The 26,986-nt window shown below is 35.7% G+C and overlaps 1 protein-coding gene across 1 annotated transcript in view; it reads right to left on the bottom strand.

Moving 5' to 3' along the window:
* The window catches only part of KCNH7 (potassium voltage-gated channel subfamily H member 7), a 204,496-nt gene that overhangs the window by 35,320 nt on the left and 142,190 nt on the right, over positions 1 to 26,986 (bottom strand). Inside the window, exons 6-8 of the mRNA XM_079310429.1 lie at positions 7,492 to 7,917; positions 2,511 to 2,910; positions 1,840 to 2,039 (exon numbers count right to left, since the gene is read on the bottom strand). Of these exons, the coding sequence (XP_079166555.1) occupies positions 1,840 to 2,039; positions 2,511 to 2,910; positions 7,492 to 7,917 (1,026 nt within the window). The remainder of the gene's footprint in view (positions 1 to 1,839; positions 2,040 to 2,510; positions 2,911 to 7,491; positions 7,918 to 26,986) is intronic.

The following is a 26,986-nucleotide window of genomic DNA, read 5'->3' as shown; positions in this document are numbered from 1 at the left end:
GTGCAATACATTCAAACTCTTAAGGAAATAAAGTGATTGACATAAAACTTGAGGGATAGAACTGTGAACAGAATAAGGAATAAAATACAACAAAGCAAGATACTAAACTTGAGGTTTTTTCCACACTTTATTTAAAATAAATCCTTCATGCTGCCTCACAATCATATTGCAGTATATGGGCTAATTAATCCATTTAATTGATATTTCACATTAATGACAAATCCAAGACTAATTTCCGTTCGCCAGTTTCCGAATTATGCAACTTTTCATGTGACAACATCCAGTTATAGTTACTATTTCATGTGAACCAGGTGTTTTTAGTACATCCATTAGTGGTAATGAATTAGTTAAAGCATATATGATTTTGTAATATCTTCAGAAATAATTCAGTGAGGTACTTTAGGCTTAGGTTGAACACACCTGCAGCTTAAGGGCCTGATCCTGCAAAGTACTGAGTAGCCTCCGATTCCATTGCCATCAGAAGGAATTAGGGCTATTCAGTGCCATGCAGGATGAAGCTACTCATACTGCCTTCCACTGCAGTAATCCCCAGCAGAGGTTTATACAATTGTCCTTGTCCTGCCCTGGACATATTATCCCTCTGGAGAGGACACATGGAAGTATGGCAGGTGAAGCCAAATATATTAATTTTCTGTTGTATTTTTAATATCTGCTTTACTTAATGGTAAGTAAAGTCAAATTGTCAGTGATTCATCTTTACAAAAGATTTTAATCACAACCATTGTTTCTATTTACTGCATAAAAATGTACTACTCTCATAGTCATTCAGAAATGTATGTATAGATACCACACAAAAGCTGTTTGAATGTATGTAAAAATTTTGGAAGTTGATTTCTAGTGAAATTGCTACAAAAGTGTACAGGTTTTCTTGTTCTTGACAGTTTTCTGGAGAGCTCTGCAAATTTTCTCATCTCTAGTTCTGAATAGCTCTGGGAAGCATCCCTACAGAGACACAGATTCACAGGTTCTTAGGATGCACAGTGCCCTCAGTGTCTTCAAAATGACGTTGAGTTTTCAGAAAAAAAGTTTATATCTCAAAAAAATAAGACAGAGATATAGATGCTCTTTTGCTCACTAGCAGATTGTTATTTGTTTTTAGCCAGCCATGTATTTATAGAAGGCAAGATTATAGGGGCTTTTTTATCAAAACCAGAAAATATGAGTGTTATTCCTTGTTGGTTCCTAGAAATGAGTTTCTGTGGATGGCTAAATGGTTAGTGGTACTGTGGTGGTTTTCAGTGCAGAATTATGTGGTTGTGAATGCATGCGAGTTACTTTTCAGACTCTCATGAGACTCAAGTATTTCTCTTTGCAAAGAGCAACTAAACCTGCCTGCTCCTCTCTTCAAACCATTCCAAATATACCTGTTCTAGATTATAAAGAAGGATTTTGAGAAAGAATTGATCTCCACAGGTTTTATAGAACAGTAATTGTATATATCAACACAGGTACTCTTGTTTGATACTGGAAATGGAAGATTAGAGCAAAGAACAAATAAATTCTGGAACACCTATGTCTGAAACAAGAAACCTATGATTTTTTTTTCTCTATTTAAGTTTACAGAATTCACCTGCAGTTCTCAAGCTTTCCTATACACAGTGAGAATTCAGATTTCTGATAAACCTGGCAATAACCTAGGCAGTGAAACGTTTGTATGCTGAACATGTAGTGGCTTGATTGTCAACAACCAATATGTATACGTCCACCTTCTTAAGCTTGAACTTTTACAGCTTATAAAAACTATAGACTTACATTCTCTTTCTAATTTCTCATGCATTATCTATTCCTTAGCATCTCTGCCTGAAAAGCAGAACATACCATGTTCATGTCAATGCCATTGGTGTATGTCCATGCATGCTGGAAGTACTCCTCCAGTCGCTGCCGCAGAGGGTTGGGGATCTGATGAAAGCGGATGAACTCCTTCACGCGCAGCATCTGCATGTGATACCGTGCGGTTCCCGAGTAGAGTCTTTGGATTATTGCAGATACATTTCCAAAAATGCTAGCGTACATTAATGCTGGATTAACGAGAAACAAAACTTACTTTAGTCATGCCATTGGGCTTTGCAAATGAGTACGGCTAAGCAAAAGTTAAGAACAATGGGAAGAGTTAAAAAGGTATGCATATATTAATAGGTTCAGTTCTAAATAGAAAAATAAAATATAAATATGATTATCCAAATATGATGGGCTATAATTTCCTAAATCCACTCCAAACTCACCTTCTTACCTTATATAGGATTTGTTTACAGACACTGATATACAACACAAATATTCTGACAGTTGGATAACAGATTTTGAGTAGTCAAGCAACTTGATTGCTTCCTGACACTGCATGAGTCACAACATATTTTTGCATGCAACATTCCTTTCCCTAGGAATTTGCCCTTCCGGCTGCATGCTTATAATCTTATTCGTTTAGAATGTTAAGCTGTTTACTTAAACACACAGAGAAAAAAAAGATTAAAGTCCACGATAAAATTACTTACAGCCAATCAACATGACACAGATGGAAAAGATTTTCTCAGAGTTGGTGTTAGGAGACACATTTCCAAATCCTACACTTGTCAGACTGCTGAAGGTAAAATAAAGTGCTGTAACATATTTGTCCTTGATAGATGGTCCAGAGCTTGCATCACTCTTATTGTAATGCTTTCCTAGTTGTTCTCCTAAAGAATCCAACCAGCCAATCTTGTGAGCCAAGTAAGGTCTTTCTACATTTCCAATGGCATACCAAATGCAAGCAAGCCAGTGTGCAATTAGTGCAAATATGCACATGAGGAGCATCAGAACTGCAGCACCGTATTCGGAGTATCTGTCCAATTTCCGTGCTACCCTCACCAAACGCAGCAGTCTAGCTGTCTTCAGAAGGCCTATTAATGTAGTTGTCTGCAAAAATCAGGTAGAAATTAATTTTCTCTGTTAGCAAATGCATTCTCATGAATAGTAAGCAAGAATAAATCATTACAAATTCCATTATTTTGGGGAATCAACACAAAAAGTAGAGGAACCCATTCCAATGTAATCGTAATTTAATTTTCTTTAAACTATTAATTTCATTATAAAATGAAGGAAGAAACTAAGAAATGCACATTTAAAATCAAGACACATTGAAGTTGCTATTATGTGCTAAATACCTTTTCATGTTGAATATTTCACTTGATCTGGACTCTTCAGTCGACCATAATGGTTTTAATGATGAAATAGATTAATGATTTTTTATCATGGTAAAGTCTGTAAATTATTGGTACTACTCAAAATTATATGACTGTCCATGCAGGTAATAAGTATTTTTGAACAAAGCTCTGTGACTGTGTTTGATCCTAAGTTAGAAACTGCTTGCAATGCTCTGGCACACATATTCTAGAAAAGAAGAGTAATAGGGCAGAAGTGTCCCAAAGAGTGTATCTACAAGACTCCTCCTGTTTGTATTGACAGGTGAACAAAGATGAAGCACTGTGAACAGAACATCATTGAAAAGTTACTCCAAATGAATCTTTTTGCATTTGACAGGTGTAGTGGCAACACCCAGTAATAAAAGTACTATACCATTAGAAAAATAAATGGAGCAATTCTAAGCAGGATTGTATTTCAAGATCTTTAGTGCAGCCTTCTGCTATTATCCACTGCAGCCTCTTTGTTCTCTGATCTTTTTAAAGGAATCTAGAGGTTTTAATGCAAGTTTTCAGATTTCAATTTGAAAATAATAATTTAAATAATTTTCATACTTGATAATTCTTTGTAAATAGAATGGACACCATTGTAAATAGGAATGACTGTATTAAAAAAACCCTCACCTGCCTTTTTTTCTTGCATTAAGTCTGAACACATATTAAAGTATTCATTAAATACCAAGAATGCACACATTTCTAAGTTTTTTTTTGGTTTTGTTTTGTTTTGTTTTTCATTTGGTTTGGTTTCTTTTTTAATAACATGCATGTATATTACATGACACTTAAAAGGAAAAGTTTTCCAAGCCTCACAAACCACTCAGGCAGTAGTATATATCACATTAAATCTTTCTTGCCACAGGTACTAAACTAGCTTTTATGTTTTATTAAATCCTTGTATTTACCATGTTCCTGAGTAAACCCCAAAGCTCTTGGAACAAACGAGAATCTTTCTTGGCTGCATTTCTCAGTGGACAACTCAATAAATAGTTCATATTTTCTCAGTAAATGAGCAAGAGAATAATGTATGGGAACACTCAGTTCGATTTAACACCCCAAATAATAACTTCAGGGTGAATTTCTCCTTACCACATAAAGGTTAGTTACCTCAATAGTCTGAAAGACCACACCCTTCAATATGCTATGCCTAGGCAGAGATTCAGAAGCCTGTGAATATTGTGATTCAGTTTTTTTTTTTTCTTTCCTTTTTTTTTTTTTTTTTGGTAAGGTAGATCAGGCTTCTATATTTATGATCCTTTAAGAAAAGCTAAGATCTGTTTTTAGTGGGGTGTTTGAAACATTATATTACAGATGTAGCCATATCTCTATGTCATGCAAGAGACCACAATTTCTTACAGCGCCCCTTAAATAGATCAGATGGTAGATTGTAAATCTACAATATGTCAACACTGTTCCATCACATTCTTAAGATAAAACTTGCTAATATTATTCATCCTCAGTGTCAATCCTATACTTGGATACATAATTTTGAGCTTTGGAGTATCTGGAAGGTATGTAAGACAAGAAAACTTCATCTCTTCAGGGGTAAAATGAACATGAAAGAGACTAGATATGCTTAAAGCATCAAGAAACTAATCTTGTTTTAATTTTTTTTTAACACAGCAGGGAGGTCTTAACACTAAAATAGAGCTGGCCATAGAGGTGAAAAGTATGGCCCACAGGTTTTGATGTGCCTTACATACTGTCTACTTCTCAGCCCAGATGTAGCCTTGACATACAGTACAGCTCCCATGTGTCACTTGGCCAGAGACAGAAGTTCTTGGCTTCAGAGCTCCATCTCATGTGACGTAATTTTGTTGGTGTGCTGGAATACTTTGATCAGCACAACATTCAAGGAGTCAGGGGTCCTACTTTATCAGTTACCTCACCGTATCTGGTGCAAGCAATTAATGTCTGCAAATACCAATCTGATAGATGCTGCTCTCTTCTCTGTTTTCATCATACCTATCTGCTGGACTAAAGTTCAAGAGTAGTTGGATAATCACATCAAAATCTTTTCTCTTCTTTCCTCTCCATCCACTCATTATTTTTATCTTCCCAAGTATCAGGAAAGCCTAACTTTTTTTTTTTTTAACCTAACTTTTACAACACACACTGAATAAAGAGACAATTACTTACTACCAAACATCATCATTTTGAGTCTCATTGAGCAGAGAAAATAATTTAAAATCACATTATCATTCTGTTTTAGAAATTGGAAAGTTAACGGTCTAACTCTGTTGCTTTTTTATGGTTGAAAAAGTACGGCTCAAATAGAAGCATTTGGATAGTGCTGTATGTGGTATTTGGATTATTATCTCCTGCCCTTTCAAGACTCCATTTGATATCAAGGTGTTTTAAAGCTGCATGAGCACACATGGAGTTCTCTTTAGAGCTTTTGTTGTTTAATAAAAAGACTATTCAATACAATTTTTCATTGGGGATCTTCTTTGAAGAATCTCTAGATAACAAAAAAGAGCTATTTCACGAAAAAGATAACCCTTATGACTGAAAAAAATTCTATTAAATGAAAAATGCTCCATTCTGTTGGTTTTACATTTGCCTCTTCTTGCTAGACTATGAGAAAGGGATCCTTGGTGAAATATTATATTAGCAATGTAGGAAGAAGATCTGCAGTAAGTAGCAGCTTAGAAAAGTGATTGACATATTCAATACCATGAAGGAGAGAGGGAAGCTATGATGGCACAGTGAATGGAACATAGTCTGTATAGCATCATTGCTGCTTAGATAAACAAACCAGCTTTTTCAGATAGAGAAACTGGTCAATTACTAGATTTTGAGAGGATAAAGAAGCAATTTACTTATATCTGTAATAGTGAAAAAGTCATTACATGGTCCAATAATTTCTGCTTCAACTTTCACATTTTTATATTTGTCTACTCATTTGCAAGAATACACTTGTTTTGTTACTCTAATCTGTAATGTTATCTTATGTTAAAGTTATCCCTTTAGCACGACTTTAGCACCTGGAACTTTACTCTTAAGAACATCTGTAACAGGGGAGATGTGGAAGAATGATGTTCAGGGGCACTCCTTCAACGAAGTTTGGAACTGATCCCTGTTGCAATCCTTTATGTTCCACACTTCTAATCACTGAAAATAATTTTTCAGTGACAAGTGAAAATGACAGGTGATCAATGATCAGAAAGGGATGAAGACCATGTTTGAAGAGGAATATTGCAGTCTGAGTTAGAAGTAATGCCATTATGAAAATGTTTGTCTTTCACACATCTGTGCTTTCAAAACCACAGAAAAAGTTATCTGCAGAAAGATGGACAGCTGCCACAGATAATGAATGCAAAAGGTGATCAAATTTTCTCTTAAATCTCTGGGCTTTTTAGTCACCTTCTGAATAAAAAAGTTCTCTTCTGGTAAGAGAATTATAAATATGTTCCCTCTGTCCTTTATACTACTCTCTCTCTTCTTATTGCTTTCCTTAATAACATTTATTTTTAGTGCATGGTTTTATCTCATATTTTTATAGAATCCTCATTTACCTTTTGCTTGGTTTGCTGCTTTAAAAAAAAGAAATTCTGCATTCTATGCATCATAGAAAAGTCAAACCCAATTCTCTAATTTTCAGAAAAAATATTATGATTTTATCCCTTCTTAAATTAAATAAAATCATTTGGAAGGACTGGGTCAAGAATCCAGAATATAGCATATATTTTTCTACCTTTGGGCCAGTTTTGGATGTACATATTGAACAGTTTTTTTGCTCAATTGTGTAGATAGATCATACCTGTCAAGGTAATATTTTTCCTTCTTTTGATAGTTCATATTCTTGATAAAATTGACAACATCCAAATCTCTTTGATAACTAGTATAGTTTATGCTACAACTAATCTATTTTCTGCTAAGTAAATGTCTGATCTAAGCATTTTAACAGAGAAAAATTATTTTAATGATGCAATGCAAATAGCATGGGCATGCATCATGGGCAACTTTTAAAAAGTAAGCTACAAATCAAAGCAGCAGTTCTTACATAAAACCATCTGACCAGGTCCTTCATACATACTACATTTTTTTTATTTCTAAAGACAGTATCACATATGGTATAACTGAAAAATACTAGCTGAATCATTCAATGTTTTCTCTTGTCAATGAAAGCTAATACTGTACATTATTCTACAATGGAAGATTTAATCTTAGTTTAAAAGATGTGATGGAAATGTTAAGCAGCCTATTAAATGACAAGCAAAAAATACTTTAGGATACACAGAATACAATCGTGAAGTAATAGATTAAGATTTAAGATTTCTTATTCATTTATGCTTACCTCTTCAGAGCCAGAGCCAAAAATCAGCAGGTCAAAAGGTATTGCAGCAACCATGTCAATTAGGAACCAGCCTTTGAAGTAGTGAATTGCTATTTTTGCTGGATCACTTACCACTTCTTCATTCTGGTTTACATATGTTGTTCTGAAGTTTATTAGAATGTCAATGATAAACATAATATCCACAATTAAATCTACAACATTCAGTGGGCTGCAGGAATATCCACACTCTCTCCTCTTCCGATCCTCAGTGTCATTCAGAAGGAAGGCAGCAGAGTAGGGGGTGAATATGGCCGTGTATATGACCAGCAGCAAAATGAGCCAGTCCCAGACGGCTTTGAAAGGACTGTAGTGCAATATAGTAAACTTGTTGATGCGAGGTGTCTGCAGTTTATATTCTGGTAGAACATCAGCCCCTAAGGATAGAACCTAGAATAAGAAATATACCACATCAATAATCAGACAGTGTATCTACTCCAACTTACAGTAAACATAGCAAATGCAGGACAAAAGTCCTCCATTGTAGTTCTGAGGATTAAGCTTCAATTACTTAGTGTTTTCAAAAACTAAATTTCTGTGAAATTCATGGTGTCTGCCAGGCCCAATAAATTCATTGACAATTTTGCACAGTAGGTTGATTCTTGTCCCCTGTAGCAAACATTAAGAGGCATATCTTATATCCATAAAATCTGCATTATTAAGCTTGTCATCAAATTCATTTATCTACCACACGATAACCTTCCAGCCTACTCATGGCTAGTGAATGACTTTTCTTGCAGTGTTTTTCTCCCAAAGCAAATCTTTTATCAATGGCTTACATTCCCTACAAAAGAGTTTGCTCTCATTAGAAAGAGTAGGCAACCAGAAATAGAAAAAAAAAAAAAAAGTTAGGGAAAGATCTGCTAGTGTCCTTGACAGATATCTATACTTTGACTTTTTATACTTTTGTGGTGTGAAAACCTTCATGCACAGACAAATTTCACTGAGGCAATAGTTCTAGTTCAGTTAAAGGTGTGACAAAGGATACAGAGGAATATTGCCTTTTGCTCCACTTCTACTTTTGTCAATGCTTAAAGCTTATTTTTCTTTTAAAAGTATGGATTTGTTATCTGCTGGTGTTATCTAAGTTGGATTTCAATTTTATTTGGAAGGATTATGTTTCTAAGCACTGCTTAATTTGCTGGCTCTGGAAGCTGAAATGTTTGCTTTGTTGCAAAGAGCAAGCATTGTGTGAGCGCCAGATAAAAAATATTTCCTTTGGCTGCTCTTTTCTTTTGACTGAACTCTGACATGAAGGAACAAAACCTTTAAGGATAAAAAGTTAAATTATACTGTGTTTCTATTCAGTGTTTGGGATTGTCAACAACGATGCTAATTATTGCCTTCTGTGCTGCAGATGATCTCCAAATTCCCATGGGACTCAGAACACCTTTTTACACAGACTGGTGAACAAATATCAGGTGATGACAACTTCCAGTTATTACTCATTTGGGCAATATTCATGTTCATGAAACCTTACACCCTTTTTCCATCAGTTACTTCTGCTTATTCCTTATTCTCCTGCCATTTAGAAACAATTCTATAAAAAAAAAAGGTTATTTCAAAAGGTATGAAAATTAATAATTCTATTCAAATGAAATGATGTTTGGAAGGGGATATATGTGTTCAGTGAAATTTATGCTTTTATTTGCTTTCTTTTTACATTTAGTATTTTGGGACTTGAGATATCATCTTGTTCAAGACTGAGGGAATCCATGCTTCTTAAACATAATCTTATAAAATTCTAAAGGTCAGCACACTCTTTTCTGTTTAAATGTTCAACAGAAAGTGTTGTATAAGTCTTATATCCTATCCTTAGTAATCAAAGTGTCACTAATTTTATTCAGTCAAATTCTACTTTGAAAATGTTGTGAGAACACAAGGGTTAATAACCACTCATCTGTGAACTTGAAAAAAGATGTGATTAAGTCATCCAAAAGAATATGTGCTAGCTTGAAGCAGCCACTAAGCACTGTGTTGAGGTGGTGGTAGAGGTTGTTCATCAATTTTTTGTGTTGTGACCAAGACTTCCACTTAACTAATGGTGCTGGCTACTTTTTTATTCATTAAACACACTAGCTGACAGCAAGCTGAAGCATTGCTTAGTCTCTTAAGCAGTCTTAATATTTTTAGCCCCCCACCTGATGAGCTGACAAGAATGTTTTCTTAGTATTTGAGAACAGTGAGCATATGTGCCAAGTGAACAGGTATTTAGAAAATTTATATCACTGCTCTCCTGCTGGATTTTCAGACAATGAAGAAAATTGATTAGATAACAAGGACAATAAACCTTACTTCACATGTTTCTTTCTGTTTCTTGAAAATTCCAGACACACTGTACTTCATTTCAGAGCAACACATAATGTAAATTGGACTAATTCCCCTGAAATCTGACTCCTAATTTTAGTTCTATTTATTCCTAAATTGGTTTAAACTGAGTTAGGAAAAACTGGAGTTTAAAACCCCAAACAATTGGGCAAAATGAGGGAACAGCAGTATAAAACTGATCATAGCAGAAATGTATCCAACTTTTTTTGGTGATAGTTTCTTAGACACACAACATAGGAGAGGCAGAAATGATGGCTGTGAGTTTCATATTCATAATGTTATATACATTTCTACATTCCTTACTCCTATGCAATGAGAAGTGAAAACAAACACTCATATAACTATGTTGTTTGTTGTATCTTGAGAAAGATGTGACTTCATTTCTCAATTAAAAAAAACAGTTGCACACACACACAAAAGACAAAACACATTATTTAGTTTTATGTTGGCAGCTTCAATAAAGACTGGTTGAATAGAAGATGCATTTTTCCTTTTTCCTGTTATGTAACATTCTTGCAAAGCTTGGGTACTGATGTTGGCCAATTTTGGCCATCATAGCTAGATGGAATACTTCAGTCTACTTAGAAATTCACTCAGAAGAAATTTAATATTTTCACTTACTTAAAATAGATGTTATCAAATTCACTGTTAGTACAAAGAAAATATATTAACTTATCTCTTCTGGGCAGTAAAACTCATGCTTTGGATTGTAAAAGAGGCAGGTTTGGGAATGAAACGCTTTTAAGAGTAAGAAATATTATTAGGATGACTGAAGTATTGCGGTGTTAAGACATCTTTAAATCTTGGGACAAGACATGACAAAAAAGCCAAGCTTCCCTGCATCTTACTTAAAAAGGCTATAATGCTAAGCAGAAAAAATCATACCAGCTGCAATTGGTTTCTCTTAAGAAAAATTAGGAGTACTGAAACTTGATTAAATACTACCTCACTCCATTCTTTCCTAGGGAAAGCAGGAATATATTTATAACTGGCATGTTTTATAAGCAGTATTAGGTGATAGGATTTAATCTATTTAAAATGTGAACATTTCAAAGTTAAATAAACTTTACTATATTTTGCATTTGAATAAAGAACTCTGATGTAAAATTCAAATTTTTTGTGTTCCTGTTTATCTCGTTCCCTGTTGAAGCAGCACTGCTGCAAGTTAGAAGACTTCATTCAAGTCCATTTTTGATTCTGTCAATCTTGCTTCAGGTGTTTCACAAAGACAGTGCTGGTGAACACCTTCTACACTTTCTAGGTTCATGCACTCACTTCCTAAGATCACAAGTTCAAGGTGTCATTTATTATAGAAGGGCTGCAATCAGATACCCTGAAAAATATGGAGTGAGATCAAAGTAACTGCCATAAATTGGCAAAGTTTTAGATTATTTTTTTTCTGAAATGTTTGGTAGCTTTCAGTTCCTCAAAGATAATAGTAGTTCACTGAAATGGAAAGAAAATATATTTAAGGATGATGAAAATTTATTATTGGCTGCTGTTTTGTTAAGCAAGAGGAGAAAGGAAGTATATGTACCAGAAGTGTACCAGAGGGATTATCAGGTGACAGCTACTTTAAAAAAAAAAAAAAAAAAAAAGATTCAGTAAGCCTTATCATTTTACACTGGGTTCATGGTGTAATCATTTTAGGGGCAGTTCTATCACCTTTTCCCTCAAGAAAACCTGACTGGTACCAGGTATAACTTCTGCCCTGTGTTATGTTTAGAAGATCTTGTTTTGTATAGTGTTTTTTGATGAAGTTTCAAAGAGCCACATCAGGTTCATGTGCTTTGCAGTACAATAGCCATATGCTTCACTGGGTAATTGGATTGTGTAGGGTACACTTGCTGTATGCTCTGCAGCATCACATGCAGAAACAGTATTTGGCTTTTCTTCTTCCCTGTACAGGTTCATTTATAAAATAGAATATGTTGGCAAAATGTTATACAAGATGTTAGATAACCTGGGAATTTTACTCTGGTGTCTGTTACTGAGTTTCTCAATGATCATAGGCAAGCTGTCATTTAATCTCTCTAATTTCTGTCAAGTAAAGAGAATAATATTACAACTGAAAGTATCCTAAAGAAAACTGAGCAGAAAACTTTCATAAAAGCTGCTTTGCAACAGCAATGGGCTCCCATAATTCTTACTTCTCTAAATTTAGTTGATTTTTTTTATTTATAGAAATTAATTCACACAAATATTTGTCCTTTTCTCCTGCACCAAAAGAAGTGTAACTAGCAGGTCAAAAGAAGTGATTTTCCCCCTCTACTCCGCTGTCATGAGGCTCCACCTGGAGTGCTGCATCCAGCTGTGGGGCCCTCTGCATGAGATGGGCATGGTCCTGTTGGAGCAAGTCCAGAGGAGGCCACAAAGACAAGGAGGGGACTGGAATCCCTCTCTTACACAGACAGACTCAGTTAGGGTTGTTCAGCCTGGAGAAGGCTGTAAGCAGAACTTGTAGCACATTCCCATGTCTAAAGAGGGCCTACAAGGAGATCAGAGAGACCTTTTTGCAAGAGGACACAGAGAATGGTTTTAGAGTAACAGAAGATAGGTTTAGATTAGATGTTAGGACATATTCTTTACTGTGAGGGTGGTGAGTCACAGGAACAGGCTGTTCAGAGAAACTGTGGATGTCTCATCCCTGTGAGATTTCAAGGCCAGGCTGGATGGGGCCCGAGCAACCTGGATGGTGGAAGGTAACCCTGTCCATGACAGGGAGATTGGAACGAGATAATCTTTAAAGTCTTTTCCAACCCACACCATTCTATCATTCTATGATTCTACTATTCAAACTGTAGTTTCAAGAGACTCTGAGAGACCCATACTGCTATCACATGTATATTCATAAATTTTGTTTTGAGGCATTTTCATTTTAAATTTATTAAAGAATGCAAATGCACACAGTAAAAACCAAAGATCTAGAAACAAAGAAGCATAATAGCATATGAATAAATCAAAGCAGAAATAATAAATAATTAATAACACCATTAATTGTTAAATAAATATTTCTGTCAAACCACTGCATTAACAGCATGGGTTCCTGGTTATTCTACCACTTCATGAGAGCAAGTGTAGCACAGGGTTGTTACATGCTGCACCAGGGCTCTTCAAGTGACTATAGAGCTATGAAAAGCACATGAACATGGAAAAGAACCAGAAACCAAGCCTGATGCTTTCAAAAATCACTAAACTCATCCCATGAACATATTGCAATTGCATGGACCAAATGCATATGGAAATTTTTCAGAAAATATTGGACCTTTTTCACTTTTTTTTTTTAAAAGTCACAGTATTTTTTGTGCTGTATATTTCCAAAAAAACAACAGATAGGTGACTAATGTACACTCACAGAAAGAATATGTATCCTACTCACAATCTAGGCAATAACTTTCATCTTAGACAGAAGTACTGCACATTCAGAAAATTTGAACAAAGAGCAAGGTTTACAGGTGACAAAATATCAAAAGAGGTGTAAGGTCTTGAAGGAAACCCAACCATTTTAACGTAGATGGACAGAGATATCTGTATTTAAAGTAGATGTGGAAGTTTGATGGCTGCAAACCTTAATAAATTAGATGGTACTTTACTATGTCTCATGGCCAAGTGTGCCTCATATGAAGTATATGTATATTTAAATGGTGTAGTTATATTCATTACTAAATACTATTTTGTCACTGCTACTTCTGCAACAGATGAATTAAAGCAAATCTTGCACTAACAAGATTAGCTACTGCATAGCACCTCTCATGTTAAGAGAATTTCATAAACATTTAATAAAGTTCAAACTATAAATATAGTCCCAAATTACTTTGGGAACTTTAAAATAAACATTTATCTCATACATAAAACATCTTGCATAAAACTATGGAAGATGGTACCTGTTCAAGTACAATGTTGAAATATTTATCTCTAAGAAATACTCTATGACATGAAAAGATATTATTTTGCCAATGTGTTGCTGCACTCACTCCAGCAGTAGTCTGGTGCTAGGCACACAGTCCTGAAAACTGAATGGATGATCACTCCTGCATTCTTAAGCCAGGAAGGATGTAGCTAATCTAGAAACATATCAACTCCTCATATGCTGAGAGACTTGAATATCTACTATAAATAGTGATTTAAGAAACTCACTGGATAAAGCATATTCAACACCAAAATATGAAATTACATGAAAATGTAAAGAAGAAACGGAACCAGGATAATTGTATTGTAAACATTATCATAGCTGGTGAAAAAAAAAAGGGAAAGAATTTGGAATATCTCTCTCTTTCCACATATAATACACAATGCGATGTCTTCCTTTCAACAGGTAGTTTTGAACTAACTTTCAGATCTTTATCAACAAGGATAATAAGAGTATTGGACAGGAAAAGCTTGGAAAGGAAAAGAAATGAAAAACATGAATCAGACTTGTAAGCGAAAGCCATATTCTTGTAATTGACTGGTTTTGTCCTGACCTTAAATCTGAATGATAGTGCACTCAAAATGACACAATACTGCTTCAGCTTTAAAATGATTTTATGGAACTTCTTTTGAAGTAACCTCTCCTGTCTCTCTTTTCTCCTGTGTATTACTTTGATTGAAGCTGCCAAGCTATAACTAGCAAGTACATCTCTTTCCTTTTCCTCTCTATTCATACTCTTACCAAAAGGCATCTACAGACTGGACCTCTTAAGGAGATTTCTATATCTAAAACCAACTAAAAATAAATATTACACGAGTATTAATGTACAAATTGAATTTAAATTAACATTGGCTCTATGATAGTAGGCATTTCCTAATTCCCCAAAAGACCATAATGGACTTCCATATTTCAATTATCTTGATAATTGTCTTCCTTATGCAGACATGAACAATCAAGATTACACCAGTACTGAAAGAAATCTGAAGTGTTCTTGATTTGGTGCAAACACAGCATTACATAAGGCTTTCATATATCCATATTATGAGGAATTTTTTACATGTAAAATATATTTTTACATGTCTTTCAAAGGACAACTATGGAAGAACATCTCCTGAAATACTAGTGGTAGGGAATCTTAATAATACTTGCCTTCTTGTCTTACTCCCTTTGTCTTTATTAAAGGCTTTAAAATTATGTAGTATGATAATTTGTATATAATGCTAAACCATTCTCTGTGAGAAAATTCGTAGTAAAATATTAAGGTCTTATATAGAAGGTTTTTTGTTTTTTTGGCTTTTTTTTTGCAACTACATCCACATATTCAGCAAATGTAATTTTAGGTAAATATTGAAACAGAAATTTTGTTATTAGTGATTGAACCTGAAAATTCAAAGCTTATCTGAGTGTATTTAAATTTTTTTTTTTTTGTTCTAGGTATCGATCTGTCACCATATGAAGTTTGTTTGAGAGCAATGGGACTTCATGGGAGTGCTAAGTGCCTTGCTGAGGCCATGAAGTGCTGAACTTCCATAAAGTTATAAAATAATTATATAAATATTATTCAGCTAAAAATATTTATGTACACAGCAAGCCAAAATCTTCAAATGGTTAAAGTTATGCATATCCCATGATTAAAACAGTACAGCAACATTTTTCTCCTGTTTATTAAGTAAAGTTGTTTAAGTTTCAGGGAAATAATATTTATTGGATACTACTATTAAATACTCTTTCACCAAAATTTAATATATGTATATCTCTATATATATCTCTAATCTATAATTTATTTTTATTAAGCTAGATATTAAAAGAGAAGAGGTATTCTTAAAGTTCATTTTCCATGAAAATATTAAGAAATGGTACATAATCTTAACCCTAAATAGCCTCTTCCTGCCAGTCAGTATAGAATTACTTTCACACTGATGGATTGTCAGTGCAACACTTAGAAGCACATAGATTTATTGAGAGCACTTTATTGATCTTTCAAACTTAAATTAGGGATATACAGATTATTAAAGAAAATATTTACAGAGAAGATATGGACTTTTTTTTAGTAAAAGCTAATGACAGAATATGTATTAAATGTTGTGTAACCCTGTTATTTAAAATTCATGATGAGATATTATTTCAGAAGACAGAAAATGCTATCCTTCAACATTCTAGTGAGTTTATGAGTTATTACTTACTCTTCTGGCAACACTAAGCTGCTGACAAGCATTTATATATCTGAAAATAAAATATCAAGTGTCAAATTTCTCATAAGGGCTTAAATTATTGTGTGAATTTTAGTAATCAGAAAGATATTTTCTATCATCCATTTATAGCATGACAATAAAACACACAGATTTTGTTTTTGATGTTATCTTAACCTTACAATATTTAGTAAAAAAGTATTTTCCATTATTATACATTTTGACTGGTTTGCTAGCTGTCAATTTCATCAGATAAAGAAAAGCATAAAAACTGTAAGAATTTCTGAAGTGCATGAAGTGATAATGAAGGAGCTACATTCACAGTTTGGTTCTATGATTACAGTACTTATTGACATAACTCTCAGGAGTACAGGAAAGAGGAAGATCCTTATGCATATCTTCATATCTAAGTTTAACTTTCATGGTTAAATATCTTTTTCCCATAATATGCAAAATAAGCAAAGTTTAGTTTCTAGAAAATCAGCATTTTATAATTAGACCCCATAGTGTTTAAAAATGTATGAACTGCAATTGAAACTGCTCTGGTAGGGAGAAATGCATACTTTAAAAATTACCATCTTCCCTGTGGCTCTCCTAGTTTGTACCTAATGAGCACATCCCACCTTGTTCACTTAAAGGAGATATTTAGTCTTAGTATTCTGCCCAGGTTGCCCAAGTTCCTCTCTCAACACCACTTTTAGGAAAGTTAAATGCATTACCCAAACTTCTATGAAATTTGGCCATCAATATTTTAACCAAAAAGCCATTTGGCAAGGGTAAATGGAACAGATTGCATACATAGACACAGACAATCTGATGATACAAAGTATATTTCATTAGTAAGAACAACGTATAAAAGCATGGTCCAAGATTTCTAGGGCCACCCAGTCAATTTTTGCTGGTTAGGCATAGAAAAAGAGTGGATTTGTGACCATGGAGAAGTGGGCAGACAAACTTGCATCTTTTTTGCTCAGCCAGTAGCTGAATCCTACATTAGACACTTTTATTGTTTTGCAATGCAAAAAATTATTTCATGTTTGGGGAATTGGGGCAAGACATGGTGTGTTCTTCATGATGATTCTTCACTACTCTGGTATTCCAACAGAAACAATAAAAAAACAAAAGTAGCACAGAATCAGTGAGACAAGAGTAAGTCCTTCAGAAAGTCTACCTTGCCTGAGTTATGCTAAATGAAGCTCATGGTTATTTTACACAAAATATCAGTGTTCTGATTCTGGCTATGAGAGAGTTAATTTTCTTCATAGTAGTTGACACAGTGCTCTGTTTTGGATCTAGTATGGGAATTATGTTGACAACACACTGATGTCTTGTTTGCTAAGTGATGTTTACCCTAACTCATGAACTTTTCAGTTTCCCAGTTTCCCAGTTTTCCTGTCAGTGATCAGGTGCACAAAAAGCTGGGAGGAAGCATGCCAGGACAGCTGACCCAGTCTGGCCAAAGGGATAGTCCACAGCATGGAATGTCATGTCCAGACTATAAACTGACAGGGATTACTAGGAAGACAGATATATCACGCCTTAGGAATGGGTTTGGCATCAGTCAGCAGGCAGTGAGGAATTGTATTGTATCATTTATTTTCCTTGGATCTTCTTTCCCTGTATCTCTGTCTCCCCCTTTTTCTCTTCCTCCCTCTTTTTGCTCACAATTGCTATTAGTATTAGTATCACTCCTGATTTTCCCCTCCATGCCACTGTGGGTGCAGGGAGGACCTGAACAGCTGCTGTATGATACTTAGTCACCAACTGGGGTTAAACTGTGACAAACAGGGAGATAGTGAATCTTCTTGGTGCTGCTGCAGGCACTGAAAGCTCAATCCAGTCGAAAAAATGCCTACAATAGAATCCTGTAAGCGTTAATGTTCATTGTTTTCTAGATATATTGACTAATTTATCACAATGTGCAAACTGCAGTTTCCTTTTCTTACTGGATATTGTGGGTGTAAAGAAGTGAGAAAACAGAATAATATATCTGGGTATAACTATCCTAGACAAAGCTTATTTTTCAAGCTTTTTTTCAAAACCTGTAAGAAGGCTACAGTCTGCATCCTACCTTAACAATTTCAAAATAAATTAGCTGGCCTTCTACAAGTTCTGCACAATGGCCACAAACCACAGGCTCTGATTTTTTGTTCAATTCTAAAGCCAGTAACTAACAGCATTAGAGACTAAGATACAGCAAAAGGTGTTATTCTCTTTTGGATTTGTAACTCACCTATAAACCCAGTGAAACTAAACTTCCTTGAACAGAAGAAATTGCTGCAAAAGTGAGCCCATATAATTCAGCAGTTCTTTTGCTTCAAAAAAAAGGCTTCTTCATAATTAATAGAATTCATTTAGAAAGCAGAACATTTTCAAAGAAGATGGATACTTAGAATAGAAAAAAATTGCAAAGCTGTGAAATGAAGAACTTTTCTTCCCATTTAATAAACGTTTCTCATTTATTAGTAGTAGTATATTCAACAGTCTGTCTGAAGCTGAGCACACCATCTCATGCCAGCTTCCAAGATCTTGAGTAGTTACTGGAATTTCCATGTTTAAAAAGATGGCTTATCAAAGGCCCCCCCAAAGGGTCCCTAGACCCTGCATCAGAGCACTGCAGTATGATGCAACAGATCCTCGGTGTTGCAAGGGACAGTGTCAAACAGGCCCCCTGAGTGGAGGCACCTGGGTGTTCCCACCTGGCCCAATGTACACACTGGATTCTGTACTGTACACTGGATTCTGTACTGTTGTTGGGGGTTGAGTGTTTTTCTATTACTGTGTCAATTTAAAGAATTTTTCCCAGTATCATGCCAATGGAGCTGGCCGGGTTACACCCAGGATCTCTGATGACTCCAGACAAAAGGGGTTGGTGTCAGCGGCTCCCGGAGGGGACTCTCAGGCTTCTGGAGGGGACTCGTGTTTCCGACGGGCTCAGAGGAGGACGCCCCGTCTGCAGCCCCTGCTGTGGAACACAGGAGAGCCAGACCCTCTGTGATCACCTGCCCTGCATCTGCCCCGTTCCAGCCTCCTGCCTCTGCGGACACAGCTGATCACCCAGACACACACGGTGAGCGAGGAGCCGCCGCTCCTGCCCGTTCCCGCCCGGGACCGGCGTGGCCGCTGCCGCCCCCTCCCGCCTGCGCCCCCCCTGCCCTCTGCAGCTGCAGGACTGGGACCAAGCACAGAGACAGCGTGCTTGCATCTAAAGAAGGGACTGAAACCGAGTTATCTGTTCTGTTCTGTTAGCAATTTTAACAACTGCTGTTGTTTTCTGCTTGTATGGTTAGATATATTAGTAAAAGAGCTGTTATTCCTACCCCCTTATCTCTGCCTCAAAGTCCTTGATTCAAACAATTATAATACTTGGGGGCAGTGGAACTAAAGTCTCTATTTCAAAGGGAAACTTCTGCCTTTACTGGCAGACACCTATCCTTTCAAACCAGGACAACTGTGCACTGGATTCTGTACTGTACACTGGATTCTATACTGTACATTGGATTCTGTACTGTACACTAGATTCTGTACTGTACACTGGATCTTGTACTTTCTGGTGCAGCAGCGGTGGTGGGGACTCAGCACCAAGAAGACCAGATGGAGAGGGACAATGAGACATGCTTGGGTGATATGTTTCCACCTAACCCCTGTCAGTCCCCTCCTCCCCCGACCCTCCCGTGCACAGCTCCTCCTGTCTTTCTGTCTTTCTCTCCCTCTTTTCCTCTTTTACTATTAAATAAAATATACCAATTTCTTTTTGGTGCCAACATCTAACCTCATCTGATTTTATTCACGGTTTTTGGGTATGTTTCAAACCTCTCTGGGTCTGATCCATGTTAGACACAGAAGTTTAGTTTCCCTTGCTCTTCTGTGTTTAAACTGGTTCATAACATATGGCCTGAACTGGCCACTTTTAATAAATACTTCCTAGAGACTTTTGTTGTGCTATGTGCTACTTTATGTTCAGTAATACCAATACCACCCATAAAGCTCAATAAATGCATTGAAAATACATCTCCCCAAATTTATCAACCATAACTATCTATTAAGTACAATTATTTAATAAAAACATAACACTTGGAATTCAGTGAACCTTGGATTTTGGATTCATAGGTCTGATCCCTGATTTTTCCTTTGCTGTGATTTTATTGATATTTCAGTATAATTTGAGGAGTGTTCTTTTTTTATTTTTTTTAAATTTTTTTTGTAAAATCATTAGCTTTGAACTGTTGTGGGCTTGCCCTTCTCTATTGATCCTGGTACCAGTTATGAGCTAAAAGCATTATCCAAGTTCTAACACATGACAGGTAATAATGAGAAAAATGACCTTCTCATTTGGCTTAGTAATTTTAAGGGCATTTAGAATTCATCAAAAAACACACTATGCTGCCTGGGGTTAATGGTCTCTGCTTTTCTTTGCTATTTCTACTACTTTGAAAAAAATGCTAAACCCTATCAAAATCTAAGTAGAAAATATTTTCCTGAGCTGCCAGTACATCAAAAACAACTAATCCACATGCTTTTTTCCTCTTCCTCTGCCCAATCCAAAAGAATAATAACCTCATTGCTGTTTCTCATTAATATGCTTAAGGACCTCATTTCTAATTAGTGTTAGAACATAACTGCTTTATAATCATCATCATACCACCTCCAAGGTGCAGGAAATTTCTGCTCTATAAGATTTAGTTTATTCATCAATTTCTTTCATTAGTGATGTGCGTGAGAATACAAATTTATTTGAAAAAAATAATCATTAGATTACCCACAAAATTTTCAGTTTGTGTACTAGCTAGGATTACATTAAAAGAGAAAAGACATAAAATTGTTAGCTGACCACTAACAATTGCCTTTTTTTCTCCTGAGGAAAATTGACTCTTAATAGGTGTGACTAAATAATTTAAGGTAAATGCTAAACATTGCCTGTCCAGGTTATGGCATTTTGTGGCTAGATCCAACCTTGATCCTACTGTATGTACATATGAGGTGCCTGGCACTAGAGCAGAGTTCAGAATCCAGATCATTTGAGTGTAAGGGCACTTAGAGAGGGAGGGAGTCCTGAGTCTGAGTCCGTGGTGCCCAGGGTTATTTTTGTGACTTTTTTAGCAGATGGTTGTTTATGTAAGATGAGTAACAGTCAAATTATTCTGGCACTACAACCCAGGACTGCCTCTTTCTCAGAGGTTGTCCAGAATGCTAGCTACACCAGTGGTGTTCTTGAAAAATAGCAGCATTTGTGACCCATGAGATCCACAGCATTCTGCCCTCTTCCCTTCCTCTTCCCCCAAGTCAGATGTTATTGCTGTCTGTCTCCAGGAAAATATACACTTATGCTCTCCTAAAGATAGAAATTGTCCTGAGTTAACACTGTAATCACGGTGATAACCACAGACCCTGATCTAACTTTGCAGTTGTGCTGTTTTGCATAGGAGGTTGGGTTAGATGGCCTCTAGAGGTCTCTTCCACACCACATTTTTGTACAGTTCTAAGGTTATGTGAAGGAGGGACATGACTTCTTTCATAGTTGTTTTCAGGCAACTCTAACCACGTGTGTTAAAGTTATTATTCCAGACTGTGCATGCCAAATGCATTACAGGATTCTTGCAGCTCTTTGGATCCTAGCAGGGCTTGACTTGCAGTTCATGGTGAGATTGTTCTGGTGGGTGTCAAAACCGTTGGTTTCAGCAGAGTAACCTACCAAGTTTAGAAACTTCCAAGGTCAATCCCCCAAGAAGTGGGAGTTTGGGTGTTTATAGCTCTAGCCCGGAGAAATGAGGCTTGCCTAAATGCTGCCAGCACCTTGGTTTCAATAAAGCTTGCTTGCATTGTAGAATATTAGCTTTTACACCCAACTCCTTATGAGAAAAAATTACAATGCAATCTGAAAGTCTATTTTCTCCCACTTCTTATCATCAGAAGAGGAAGTTACTTTGGCAAATGATCCAATATTAACAAAGGTCATATGCTTCATTCCATGATAGCATCAAGGCAGTAAAAACAAAGAGATCATATAAAACATTGATTACTCAGAAACTGTAATTCATAGAAGATAGCGGATACTTTTCCCCAACTCAGCAAAATCAGGTAATCCCCTTTTCAGAAGAGTAGATCTTGAGGGAAGGACATGTACTAATTAAGGATGCATCCAGGTTACATGCTGCCAAGCAGCTGGGCTTTCCGACTGCTCCATTTCTACCATATGTTGTGAAATCTTCTCAAAACACTGCAGCAGTTCAGATGCCTGAACCTCTTCAGCTGTCACAAAAAGAAGAGGCTCTACTGCAAGGAAGAAATATTTAATCTTTCACAATTCTTGTGAATCTTATTTTTATTACTTAGTGCAACAGAAAATGAAATGAAAATACTATGTTTCCTTCTGAAATTGATCAAAAGAGTGGGTTTTATTTTCTGCTTCCACATACTCAGAATAGCTATTTCTGGTGCAAAATATACTACTTCCCAGTTATGGTGACACCTTGGCATAGGTTTAAATGGCCACACTGGGACTGAGGTATTTTTGCTAGTTTTTCACCATGTTTTTTTTGCTTTTCTTTGTTTCACAGAGTTTGTCACACCTTGTAAATTACAATGAAATTACACACATTTATACTATTTCTATAATTCTATTTATAGTAATTACAAAGCCCAATTATGTAATGACAATAAAAGATGAAAGCTTATTGCATGAGGGTGCTAAGCATCACTGTAAAGAAAGGGAATGTTTCCTGTTTAAACTGTGTCAACTCACAAACAACAGGAAAAAGAAGATTCACACTTCAGAGTAAATTTAAACTTTCCATACATTAACTAGGAAATGTTGGCCCTGCTTACCCCCTAATTTCACTATTATATGTATATCTTGCTGTGTAATTGGAAGGCATCAAAATTGTTTCCCTTTTTATTTAGAATTTTCTGCGTTACGCAGAATGCAAATTAACAGCCTTGAAATGTTGTCTGTATGTGAGTTATTGCAGGATGTAAACAGCACAATGTGTCAGCTGAATCAGACTGCTGAAAACATATAGATCAATAATTTGGTTTATTTTTAGGTCTTATATTGCCCCTCTCTGTCCTAGATGCTGGTAGTCTTCTTTTAGCCTGAAAATCTGAAGGTCAGTTTAAAGTCATGATCATATAATAGTTCTTTTTATATCAACAGCTTTATTGGCCTTGGGAGGATATTGTTACTTATTTCTTAATCTTTTGGAACCAAATGGAGTCTGGCCAGATTACAAAAACATTCAGTGAAACTACAAGGTCTATCACTTCATACATGGTCCCCCTCCCCTCCCTCCACCCCACCCCCCCTTCACTGGCAGCTCTATTTTCAGAAGATTTGTGGGTGTTCAGCATGTCTGCAAATCAGATCACAATATTCTGTGCAGCCTGACAAGGTATATATTTATCATTTCATCAGTCATATGACCAGATTGGATATATATATGTTTCCCAGAGGTGGGTGGATAATGAAACTGTTTTGAAAACTATTATTACACGAAGTTAAAAGATTACAGAATTTTACCTTCTGTAAGTAATTTATTGAGACAAATCATGAACAAAACATACATATTGGGCCTTTCAACCTCATTCTGTATTCCTTTGGACTGAAGAATTACAAGGAGATAAACAATCTCTGAACACTAGTGATCAAAAGCAACAAAAAAGTTTTTTTTTTACAATAACAATAAAGAGACCAGTAATTTGCACATTTATTTACTGAGACAGTTAACTGTTAACAGTTTTAAGTTATGGACATTCAGGAATTCTCTTCTTTCTTTAAAAATGGAGCACAGATACTGACTATTCTAGTCTTCATGAGTCTGTTTATAACAAAGTTCACAACTTCGCACCTTTGCATCAGTGGAAACAGGATATCTAAGAAGCTTTACAGTAAATCAGAATTTAAAAGAAAGATAAAATCAGTTGCTGTTGTGTCTTTGCACATTGCAATTTTAAGGCCAGAAGTCCCCTTTACGAATTCATAAAAATGTTAAGGGACACATGTCAGATTTTGCCCTATAGCTTTCTTTAATAAAAGTCTACTTTTGTGCCTCTAGGAAGACTTGTCTCTTTCTAACCATCAGTGTCAGGACCCCAACTGCACCTGTCAGTACAAAAGAGTGCAGAAATTGCACTGTCCTCCTGAACAGACTGCAAAAAAAGAAATAATGGTAATAAGTAATTTGAGATTCTTATAGAAGAGAGTGACATTAACACCTCTGGAAATTATAATGAAAACCATTTTATAATGAAATACAAATTTTTTCTAAAGTGGAATGGAGATGTAAATTTAATTTAGTCACAAATATCTGCACTGGAATATAACAATACTAACTCATCAATCAGGGCTATCTGGCAGCTACACCTGGACTAATTTTCTGAGTAAAAGTTAATGTTATGCAGAAATAAGTGACCAGAAGATGTTATGCTTCTTGGCATTACACAAAGAGTTATGATCAGTGAAGCCCCAGGTGAAAATCCAGGCAAAGCAATCAGTGAATCTACTTATTCAGGACCATCACATGTGCAGTACTTCACCACAAGCTATATCTTAAGGCAATTCTCATCTCTAGATAATGTCCTGAATGCTCCTGGTAGGTAGAAGAGCAGTGTTGGAAGGTTTCTTGCAGTCGAATGTATAACCTAGATTTTTCTCCCAAAGTATAAACCACTGTCCCACGACATCTCCTCTTTCTTATAAAATGATTTTGTAAACTTTACTCTACTTTCTATTTCTAATTTATTCCACTAAAATTTTTCTACTGAAGTCTCTTACTCCTCTTTAAATATTTTCTCAAAGTGCATCACTTCCTCTAAACACAGTGGCCAAAGACTTTTTAATTTACTTTATTCATTATTCTTCCTCTCCCCTCTGAAGGGGACTATGTGCCATCCTTTCCTTTTTCACTGTCTTCAAGACTGCAATTGGATCTCCAGTTTGTGGATATTAAAGAAGTTATGCAGCTGTTGTCCTTGGAAAGAACTTGTTGCATCCTGTGATGCTGATACTTGATTTGATATTACTGATACACGAGAGAGAATCCAGGCTGCATGATACAACAGGGAAGCTCACTGATATTTTTGTGTGGTGCATATCAGAGTCCACTTCTCTATAATTTGAGTTGCACAATGTGGAGCCATGGTAGTGGAATTGTCAGATTATAACAGCAGGACCAAATTTCACAGCAAAACTCAGGAAAGGGAGAAAGCTAGAAAATAATGACTACAAAAGGAGAGATGGATGGATGGATGGATGGATGGATGGATGGATGGATGGATGGATGGATGGATGTTTGGTACAATATGTGGCTGAGAGAAGCTTTTCACGTCAGGAAGTCCTGTAATCCCAGAAAATACAGCATGTTATGCATTCCTTCACTACATTTCTCAGGTTCTTTCTAGCAACACTTAGAATTCCTGCACTAACTTCTTTTATTAGAAGACTGTTTCAGAATGTCACAACTCTGATTGAGGGTGGCCTTGAAAATTACCATGTCTGTTTTATACTAATTTGCTCTTTTACTGATATTACCCCATAGATAAAACAGGTCATATTGCCCTCTGTGTTTTTTTGATGGTGTTTGACAGATTTCTCTATCAGAGATGGTGCCAGCATGAGCATATTTTAACTACCTCATCTAATATTTCCACCATATCCTATTCTCAACACTGTGCTCATATCTTCCATGCCCACTTTTGCACTTTTCTGTAGATAGATACATAATGGATCTGTGGCCTAGGGAAAGATTTACAAAGAAATTTATAGCCATACATGAAGCAGAAGCTTCAAAGAGCGGACTTGTATAAAATATATTGAAATCACTGGGAATAAAAGCATAAACAGGACTAAAACTAGCCAGTTTAATCTTTTAAATATTTTTTTCTATTCTAATTCATGAAACTAGTTAACTAGATCCTTGACCACAGCAATACTATAGACATACATTTATTTATACCTCTGGGAGTTTCCACCTGCATCTAATTCTAGCATTTAGGATGTAGCAGCAACTAAAAACATTGATAAGTGAATGCAATAACAGAAAAAGCAGCAGCTGCAGGGAACTATTTCCAATTATAATGAATGATATGGCGTCAAAGTTTGCTATGCAAATTGTGCTCTGCACAGTGGTTGAAATTGTTCTAGAAGAGGACATAAACCAATGTCAAATTAAATTGGAAGCCTTTTGTGAAGTGTAAAGATTTTGTAGAGCATTTCATATTTAATTTTGAATTTAGTAGGTATCAATTTTCATGGAAAGATTAACCGATCCATGTAATTTCCATTGGACTTTTCATAAAATCTAAATTATTTGGAGAATAAACATAGATTTAAGAAAAAATTCTGCCCATCCTTCCACCCCCAACAGCATCACTAGCACATAGAAACTCATCACTCTGGCACTAATTAAACAGACAGAATAAAAAAACAAAGCAAAAAAAAAACAAAACAAAAACCCCAAAAAGTCCCAAAAAATCTACCTTGCTTCATGCTTATATAACTCTTAAAAATTAGTCTTTTTTATGTAACTTGACTTTTTGCCACATTATCTATGAAAAGATTTCTATATATAACTACTATGAATAATTTAAAACATATCAAAATGGATCCAGAAGAGATTATATCTTTCAAAACTGACCACAGAAGAAAGGACAATAGTTGCAGATTTAAGCTAGCTATTAAAGACAAAATACATGAAAGATAAAAATCCAATTACTTTTTGGCACTAACTGATCTCAAAATAGAAATGATAGAACTTTTATCTCCATTTCTCTAGAAGGGTGTGCAATTCTCTTTTTAAGTCTGTCAAAGGGAGTAGGAGCATGGACACTGTCTGGCAGAGCACCAGTGTAGAGAAGCTGCAGCCTAGTCAGCACTTGGGGACATGATTTAGTCAGGGACTTGTCAGTGCTGGGTTAATGGTTGGACTTGATGGTCTTAAATTCTGTCATTCTATGATTCGAAGCCAAAAGCTACTCTTGACAAGATCTTCTTGTGGAATATCTATCTGCATTCTACTACAAAGCATTTCTTGCCTCT

This window comes from Erithacus rubecula (genome assembly GCF_903797595.1).
Source record: "Erithacus rubecula genome assembly, chromosome: 8".
NCBI classification, from domain to species: Eukaryota; Metazoa; Chordata; class Aves; order Passeriformes; family Muscicapidae; genus Erithacus; species Erithacus rubecula.
The sequence above is the reverse complement of the archived record's forward strand: the minus strand, read 5'-3'. Positions and strand labels throughout refer to the sequence as shown.